The sequence below is a fragment of the Mustela nigripes genome, chromosome 1 (assembly GCF_022355385.1).
Source record: "Mustela nigripes isolate SB6536 chromosome 1, MUSNIG.SB6536, whole genome shotgun sequence".
NCBI lineage: Eukaryota > Metazoa > Chordata > Mammalia > Carnivora > Mustelidae > Mustela > Mustela nigripes.
In genome coordinates, this window is record NC_081557.1 from 180,422,712 (window position 1) to 180,433,033 (window position 10,322).

Genomic DNA, 10,322 nt, shown 5'->3' on the forward strand with positions numbered 1-10,322 from the left:
TCTAAGAATTTATTTTTTCAGTGTTATTTTTAGGCAGCTCTTTAACCATGTGAGCTGTTTGAGCACTATTTCTTTTTTTTTTTTTTTTTTTGAATTTATTTTTAATTTATTTTCAGCATAACAGTATTCATTATTTTTGCACCACACCCAGTGCTCCATTCAATCTGTGCCCTCTATAATACCCACCACCTGGTTCCCCCAACACTATTTCTTTATTTTTTTATTTTATTTATTTATTTATTTGACAGAGAGAGATCACAAGTAGGCAGAGAGGCAGGCAGAGAGAGAGGAGAAAGCAGGCTGAGCAGAGAGCCCGATGTGGGACTCAATCCCAGGACCCTGAGATCATGACCTGAGCCGAAGGCAGCGGCTTAACCCACTGAGCCACCCAGGCGCCCGACACTATTTCTTTAAAAACTCTTCGTGAAGGATTTAAGTTAGTGTATGCTGATTTTTTTTTTTTTCTTTTTGAGAGAAAGAGGGCGCACGTGTGCATGCAAGCAGGGCTGGAGGAGAGGGGTCGGAGGAGAGGGAGAGAGAGAATGTTAAGCAGACTCCCTCCTGAGCTTGGAGCCCTAGGTGAGGCTTGATCTCAACCACCCTGAGATCATGACCTGAGTTGAAATCAAGAGTCAGGCACTTAACTGATTGAGTCACCCAGGTGCCTCCTGATTATTTTTTTTAAGTTCTGAAATCTACCATTTGACTAAAGAGAAAGTTTTGTATTTTCATATAAGCACTACCATTCTTTTCTAATGTAATATTATTAATGACCTCAGTGTTCTATTTCTCATTTTTTAGATTGAATTCTTATTGTAGCAGGTTTAAAAAATACCGAAGGAAAGTACTTTGATTTAAAACAAACTTACTATTTAATCAATAATTAAGCAAATAGCTGGATAAAAGTGAATTTTAGTATTCTGAACAAAGAATTTTCTGATATATGTGAAGGTTGTTACTGTTTAATACAAACTGTAAGGTATTACTTATGGTATATCTATTTCAGTAATTTCAAAATGTGCCTTTTGTGTTTTTCTTTAGAGTAACTGTGGCCAAAAAATAAAAATTCGCCGTGTTTTAATGAATTGCCCAGAGATTGTTACAATTGGTTTAGTATGGGATTCTGAACATTCTGACTTGACCGAAGATGTTGTTCGGAATCTAGCAACACATCTTTATCTTCCTGGGGTATCTCAGCTGTTTTCATTCTCTTCCTTTCTGTTTTTAAATTATTATAAAACGTATTCATATATTATAACACACTTTGTTTTTAAAACTAAATTTTCTTAAAGGAAATAATATTCAGATATAATCTTGATAAAATTCATCAAATTGAGCTAACTGGAATGCCTTTCTTGCATAGACTGGGAATGACTTTCAGTTATAAACTGTCTCATGCTCTAGTTTTGTATCACTCTAGAGTGATGATAATGATGTGTGTGTGTGTGAGTGTGGTAATGACAAAATATAAATATTAACCTAGAAAAGTAAAGAGTCAAAAATCATCTTCAGTTGGGGCACCTGGGGGCATCTACAGCGCACTGATCTCTATATGTTTATAACATCTTAATATTTGATTGGTTTATATTATAATTAAACTTTTAGACAATTTCAGAAAATATGTTTAATGCATGTTCAAATATGTGATTCAATGAAAAATTATTGGGAATTGTGTAATATACTTCACATTTCCAGTTTTATGTATATAAAGTGTCAAGATACTGGGTTACTGAACTAAATTGTAGTGAATTCATTTTATTGGAGGAATGCTAATAGCTATAGTTAATAGTAAGTAATAGTTAATAATAATTCTGTTCAGTCCAATCTTAGTGGTACCTTCTGTACTAATATAATATTGGATTAAGGAAGCTTGCATAAGAAATTTTTTCATAGATAGTCAAATACCTGACTTACCAAATTATTATTCCTTGTTTTTAAAAAGATATAGTATTAAATATACATTTTTATTTTTTTGAACAGCTTTTTTATAGAGTTACTGATGAAAATGCCAAAAATAGTGAACTTCATCTAGTTGGTATGATCTGCTACACCAGCCGACATTATTGTGCCTTTGCTTTTCATACCAAGAGTTCCAAATGGGTATTTTTTGATGATGCAAATGTGAAAGAGGTAAGTTGACACTTTCACTAACCAGGATAATTATTGTGACTTCTTACTTTTTAGGAATAAATGAAACAATAATATAAAATGTAAATTATGTAGTATTATTATGTAAAATAATGATGGTATGTAAACATTTCTTATATAAAATAATAAATGACCTTAATGATAATAGCATTGTTAAGTTCATACTTCCTTTTATTAATTTTTGAAATCTGGTTTATTTTATTTTATTTATTTTAAAAGATTTTATTTATTTATTTGACAGACAGAGATCACAGGCAGGCAGAGAGATAGGAGGGGAAGCAGGCTCCCTGCCGAGCAGAGAGCCCAATTCGGGCCTCGATTCCAGGACCCTGGGATCATGACCCGAGCTGAAGGCAGAGGCTCTAACCCATTGAACCACCCAAGCACCCATGAAATCTGGTTTATTTTAAAGCCAATTTTTAAACCAGTCCCTTTCCAGAATAATAAAAAAGTTGTTTTGTGAATGATTCACAATTGCTTTATATAATTAGTGATGAAAATCTGCTTATTTTTTAAATTGTTATGATTGCTTTTTTAGATTTTGTATATGCTATTCAGAATTAGGTATGGTTACTTTTTCTTTTGGTCAGTAACTTATTCAAACATTATAATATCTAGAAAACTAGTGAATAATAGTTTGTAATAAGGACTATTTATCAGAGTCACCTTTGGAACTTTTGGAAAAATGTGTATCTGCCTGGACTCTTAAATTCTCAATTCAGAGGTGTAGAGGCCAATACCTGATTTTTTTTTTTTTAAGTTCTATAGGAGATTAAGATTTTGCCACATATGAAAACTCTTGATCTTGTCAATACTATGCCTAGGCTTATTGGCTTTGAGAATCCTATTATTAAGCAGTAAATGGATTTAGAAGTACAAGTTATTTCATTGTGCTAAGCAAATGATGTACAATTCCATTTCCTTTCATTTTAATGTATAAGAAAGGGCCATTTATCATCATTATGAATTACTAAGTCGGAAGTTCAAATATTCAGTATTTAGTGGATTTCTAATTATTTCTTTGAAGGATGAACTGCTATGGAAATAGCCCTTCCAGTATTAAAAATTAGAAAACCAAATAGACAAAATAACTTTTTTAGACATTGGCCAGCAGGCAGTTGAACAGAAAAAAGGAAACAAGATGAGCCCTAGGGTTATTCCTGTTTACCACCTACAGGTAGTTTTTACAGTGCAGGGAGGTGGGATTCAGATAAAGCAGTCTCACTGAGTTGAGGAAACCGAAATTGGAGTTCAGGGAGGCTAAGATAGCTAAATTTCACTGGACAGATTACCAGAAAGAACACTGCACAGAGGGAAAGTTCTGGAGATTGGTAGAGGGATCACATTTAATCTTTGGCTGAATAGGGATCCAACATTGTGTTGCCAAACCTGCACAAGGTTGGGGAAAGAATTACTGGAAAACAGAAAGTCAGGCAATTTTTAAAATTCATATAGGGCTAAGAATCGTTTGCATCCACACCAGCAAGAATAGAAAGATGTTGCAATGCAAAGAGCAACAGATAGAATCCTCAGAAAATTATCACCTTAATTTTGGGGCTAAATTATACCTAGACTGAATACTACTCTGTACCTGACATAAAAAGCTTAAAATGAAGCCTTTAAAGCACCAAGATGGTTCTACATAATTTAGCAAATGCCAGAATGAAGTACAGTACATTTTAAAGCAACACAACAAAATTTACCCAAAAATATAAATTTAAATATGCCATTTGCTGGTGAGGATAAGGGAGAGAAACAGACTTGTCACACCGGGAAGACAAATCGCTTTAACATTTGGCTTTGAAAACCAGAAGGGCCAAATTGTGCAAGTTCTAACAACCAGTAGGACTTAATAATAGCAAACTGAATCCAACAATACATTAAAAAGAAAATCAGTCACCACAGTCAAGTGGAATTTATTCCTGGGTTTGCAAGGGTGATTCAATATTCACAAATCAATCAACATAATATACCACATTAATATAAAAGAAAGGATAAGAACCCTTTGATCTTTTCTGTAAATGCAAAAAAAGCATTTAACAAAGTACAGTATCCATTAATGGTAAAAGCCCTCAACAAAATCGGTTTAGAGGGAACATACCTCAACGTAGGAAAGGCCATATATAAAAACCCCATAACTAACATCATAATGGGAAAAAAACAGAATTTTTCCTGTATAGTCAGGAACTTAACAGGGATGTCCACTCTCACTGCTGTTAATTTAACATAGTACTGGAAGTCCAAGCAATCAGACAATGAAAAGAAATAAAGGCATCCTAATTGGTAAGGAAAAAGAAAACTTTATTTGCAGATAACATGATATTCTATATAGAAAATCTGAAAGACTCTACCAAAAATTGCCTGAACTGATACACAAATTCAGTAAAGTCACAGGATACAAAATATACAGAAATCTGTAGCATTTCTATATACCAATAACAAAGCATCAGAAAAAGAAGTCAAGAAATCAATCCTGTTTACAATTGCATTCAAAACCACAAGATACATCAGAGTAAAAGTAAGCAAAGAGCTGAAAGACCTGTACTCCGAAGACTATAAAACACACATGAAAGAAATTAAAGATGACAGAAATGGAAAAACATCCATGCTCATGGAAGAACAAATATTGTTAAAATGTCCTTACTACCCAAAGCAATCTACACATTTAATGTAATCCCTATCAAAATACCACAGGCATTTTTCACAGAGCTGGAAGAAACCATCCTAAAATTTATATGGAACCACAGAAGACCCCAGATTGCCAAAACAACTTTGAAAAAGATAAGCAAAGCTGGATGCATCACAATTCTGGACTTCAAGTTATATTACAAAACTGTGGTAATCAAACAATATGGTACTGGCACAAAAACAGACATAGATCAATGCAACAGGATAGAAACTAGGAAGGGAACTTAGAACTATATGGTCAATTAATCTTGATAGCAAGAAAGAAAATGCAATGGGAAAAAGTCTCTTCCAACAAATGGTGTTGGGAAAATTGGACAGCAACATGCAGAAGAATGAAACTGGACCACTTTCTTACACCATACAAAAAATAAATTAAAAATGGATTAAAGACGTAAATATGAGACTTGAAAGCATAAAAATCCTAAGGGAAAACACAAGCAGTAACCTCTTTGACATTAGCCATAGCAACTTCCTTCTGCATATGTCTCCTGAGGTAAAGGAAACAAAAGCAAAACTCTTGGGACTTCATCAAAATAAAAAGCTTCTGTACAGCAAAGGAAACAGTTAACAAAACTAAAAGGCAGCCTACAGAATGGGAGAAGATATTTGCAAATGACATATCTGATAATGGGTTAGTATCCAAAATGTTTCCTAGCAAATTCTCTTTCTCTCTCTCGTTCCCTCTCTCTGCCCCATCTCTCTGGCCCCAACACACAGTCTTAATTATGATGCAATCTGAGGTTTTTTTATTTGACTACTTTTTTGTGCCCTTATCTGTTTCCTTTCCTTTTTCTTTTTAACCTGGTCTAACAAGGGGTTATCTGCACTAAAAAAAAAAATAATAAAAGATTTTTAAACACATAGTTTTAGTTAAACTCCTTGATGAGAGTCTTTTTATACTAATAGTAGGCAGGGGAGAATTTTGTTTCAAATCCCTACCTCTCTCTACCCAATCCTTCACCATAACCACCATCATTCTCCACACTACTTTGCATAAAGTAGGAATTGGAGAAAAATTTAATTAATCTCACTTGAATTCGTGGTAAACTCCATTATCTATCATGTTCTATAAGTATAGTAGTTAATATATGAAAGCATATTACCAGTATCCAAAGAATTTGAGTACAGTAAAATACACAGAACTGAAACTTTAGTAAATATGAGTTACTTCTATTTGCTTCATTGCTTTGTGTTAATTGAGAAAGACTGGCTACCTCCAAATGTTCATGAACAGGAATGCCAACATATAAAGTTCTGGTTAATATAACACAGATAATGACTTACAATGTGAAATTTTGATGTAAATGTGTTAAAGATTACTTTAACTGTGTTAATGAAATTGGTAGCTGCTGCTGACAATAGAACTTCAAAAAATATCAAAAGATGTTATTACTTTATAGAAACAACTGTACCTTTAAAGATATTTCACTTAATATAGATAATACAAGCTTTGTGCACTGACACTACATCAAATACAACCAGTTTTTAGTATCTACGTGTATTCCAATTGAAAGATGCTCTGTAATATTCATTATAATGTATTCAAAAAACCTTTTAATTATTTTTTTAAGTCACAGCCACAAATAAAGCAAAAACAAAATTTTAAAAGTAAAAAAAGAATTTATAAAACTTACCACCTGAAAAAATGAATAATCCAATTAAAAAAAATGGGCAGAAGACATGAGCATTTCTCCAAAGAAGACATACAGATGGTCAATAGACACATGACGAGCTGCTCAACATCACTGATATTCAGGGAAATGCAAATCAAAACTATAATGGAGTATCACCTCACACCTGTCAGAATGGCTAAAATCAACAACATAGGAAACAACAGATGTTGGTAAGGATGTGGAAAAAGGGGAACCCTCTTGCACTGTTGGTGGTAATGTAAACTGATGTACCCATTCTGGAAAACAGTGTGGATGTTCCTCAAAAAGTTAAAAATTGAACTACCCTATGATCCAGCAATTGCACTACTAGGTATTTATCCAATGAACACAGAAAAACTAATTGAAAGGGATATGTGCATGGCAGTGTTATCAATAATAGCCAAGTTTTGGAAAGAGTCCAAATGTTATCGACTGATGAATGGATAAAAGAAGTGGGGTGGATATATGCATGCATGCAATGGAATATTACTCAGCTATAAAAAATGGAATCTTGCCATTTGCAATGAGATGGATGGAGCTAGAGAGTCTTAACCTAAGTGAAATAAGTCAGAGAAAGACAAATAGCATACAAAACAAACAAGCAAAGGGAAAAAGAGAGGCAAACCTAGAAACAGACTCTTAACTGTAGAGAATAAACTGATGGTTAAAGGAGGGGAGGGGACAAAGGAGTTTACTTGTGATAAGCACTGGGTGTTGTGTAGAAATGCTGAATCACTAAATTATGTACCTGAGACTAACACTGTATGTTAACCAGCTGGAATTTAAATAAAAACTTAAAAAAAATTACATTACACACACACACACACACACAGTATGCTCATGATACATATGTGACTTGCCTACCATTTTCCTTATGATACTAATCCAGAAGTGGAGGTAGAGAAAAGGAGAGAATAAGGACTCCCAGGCAAACTTTGACATGTAAATTTAACTTAAAGGTCTCCACATCCCTTTTCTTCTTCTTTTTTTTTTTTTTTAAAGATTTTATTTATTTATTTGACAGAGATCACAAGTAGGCAGAGAGGCAGGCAGAGAGAGAGAGAGAGAGGAGGAAGCAGGCTCCCTGCTGAGCAGAGAGCCCGATGCGGGACTCGATCCCAGGACCCTGAGATCATGACCTGAGCCGAAGGCAGCGGCTTAACCCACTGAGCCACCCAGGCGCCCCCCTTTTCTTCTTCTTTTCCCCAACTGTGATGTGTCCCTCTCCCTGAGAGCTGTCCTCTATGACTCCACAACTGTTGATGCTCTGCTCCAGAAAAAGTTGAGTAGGTTTATTTCCAGAGTGGGTTTTGTATTTTTTGGTGTTTTGACTCTACCAAAAATTTTTTAGCAGCAAGGTCAAGTGAAAGGAAAATAGGTGGGTCCAGGAAGATCTACAGAGAGCTACCAAGGTCACACCATACTGAAGTTGTTCACCTTACTTACCTTTAGAGAAAGTCATGAGAAAAGTAATCTGACTCAGGTGTCTTAATATTAGCAAAGAAACTCAATAGTATTGTCACAAGGACTATGTAGGATGAGGACTTCTCAGGGCTCATTTAGCTGTGAATGACTCCACAACCCAGAGTAACTCCTGGGTTTTTGGGTGTATCCACTACTTCATAGTGCCCTGGTGCCTTCTGGGAATACATTAAGGGCAGTCTGGAAAGCTGGCATGACAAGGTGAGACAAGTATTGACAGTATCTTCTTGCCTCACAGGAGAATCCCCTCATGGTCTTCTCTTCTCTCCTGTGACATGAAGCGCATTTTGTTTTGCCACATCAAGACCTGAACCTTTATAATACACATCAGGACTTGAGTAGCCAGAGAACCTAGCTGAAGGCATACAGCTACTGATCAATAGGAAGAAAAAGAGCAGGCATGGAAAGAAGAGAAGGGTGAGAGGCAGCATAGTCTTCCAAGTCTGAGTCTGTAAAACAAGTTCTTTTTGGAGTTTGGGATGAAAGAGAATTTGGGGTCCAGTCATAGGTATGAAAGAAGGAAAGAGATCAAAATGAAAAAAAAGAATTGCAAGATTTTTGCATGCATGCATTATTAGTTGTAATTGCCTTTTTTTTTGCGTAACTAAAATAAAGGTTTAGTTTTCTATTAAATAAAAATCCTGCAATTTAAAAAATCTGTGGGCTCAGTGTGAGAGAGGCCAAGAGTGAAGAACCATAGGAAGCTGGGTCCCTACCCTTAAAAAATGATATTCAGTAAATTATTAATCGTGTAAAGTAATACAAATTCAACTCACAGTGAGATTCTATATCTCATGTGTAAGAATAGCTAAAACTAAAAAGACTGACCATACCAAGAGTTGGTGAAGATATGAAATAGCTAGATCTCTCACAGAAGAGTGATGGAAATACAAAATGAACTTTAGAAAACTTTATGAATTTCTTATAACTTAAACATTACTTACCATAGATACTAGTGATTCCATTCCTGTAAAAACACACAAAACTTGTACTTGAATGTTTATAGTAGTTTTGTTTATAATAACCCAAACTGGAAGCAATTCAAATGTCCATCAACAGGTAAATGGATAAACAAAGTGTGGTATAACTATTCAATGGAATATAATACTCAGCAGTAAAAAGTAATGAACTATTGATACATGCAATATTGTGGACAAATCTGAAAAGCAAAATGGTAAATGAAAGAAATGAGACATAAGAAACTATGATTCTGCTTATTAAAACTCATGAAAAGGAAAACAACAAAGTGACAGAAAGTAAATCATTGGTCCAGTCACTGCAGAGGGGGAGCTACTTGATTGTATGTATATATTTGGCAGAATTCATTGACTGGTATACTATAACTGAGTAGTTTTCTTCCATGTAAATTCTACTCAATAAAGCTAATGAAAAAATTTGGGTATTCTAAAATAAACACTTTGCTCAAATTATAGTACTTTTGTATGACAATTTATCAGCAAGTTCCACCTTGAATCAGTGTTTAGTAATATTTTGGCACTCCTTTCTATCTACGTAGTTTAAATGGTCAAAATTTGAAGGAAGAGTTGGATGTATAGTCACTCTGAGGTTTAGGTTTGTTTTGTTTTCAAATTACTCTTGTTCCTCAAGTATCTTACATTCCAAGGTAAGAAGGTTAAATAGCTAAATATGTGTGGTTTGAGAAAACTCTTAGGATTTTTAAAGGTCCCTCCTTTATACCAAAGCCAGTATTCTAGAACGCTTTGTTTTATATTTGGTTGGTTTTTGTTTTATTTTGTTTTGAATCAATTTTTTAGAGGTATAGTTTACAAACATTAAAATGCACCTGTACATAGGTATGGACAAATGTGTACACACCTATGTAACCTACACAATTATCCCCCAGAAAATTCTGTCATGTCCTTTACCCCCCACCCCCACCCTGGGCTCCAGGAAATCACCGATCTCACTATAGATTAGTCTGGCTCATTCTATAATTTTGTAAGAATGGTGTCTCACAGTCTCAGTTCTCTGTGTTTGGCTTCCTTTACCAAGCATAATGCCTTTTAAGATTCATGTTCTGTTAGTGGTTCATTTTTATTGTTGTGTTCCATTACATGCCAATTTATCCATTTACCTTTTGAATTATGAATAGTTTTTATGTGAACATGATTTTTTTTTGCCCATTGCTCTTAGCTAATACTCAGAAGTGGGGACACCTGGATGGCTCAGTCAGTTAAGCATCAGATTCTTGATTTCAGCTCACGTCATGATCTCAGGTTCTTGAGATTAAGCCCCACGTTGCATTCTGTGCCAGATGTGTTGCCTGCTTAGGATTCTCTCTCTTCCCCTCTGCTCTTCCCCCCAACCCCAATTTACCAAAAAAAAAAAAAA

General features: G+C 34.7%; 1 protein-coding gene across 2 annotated transcripts in view; it reads left to right on the forward strand.

Moving 5' to 3' along the window:
* USP53 (ubiquitin specific peptidase 53) overlaps positions 1–10,322 on the forward strand; it is a 67,591-nt gene that overhangs the window by 37,259 nt on the left and 20,010 nt on the right. For both annotated transcript variants that reach the window (XM_059377855.1, XM_059377860.1), the window contains exons 8-9: positions 1,042–1,188; positions 1,981–2,130. In XM_059377855.1, the coding sequence (XP_059233838.1) occupies positions 1,042–1,188; positions 1,981–2,130 (297 nt within the window). The remainder of the gene's footprint in view (positions 1–1,041; positions 1,189–1,980; positions 2,131–10,322) is intronic.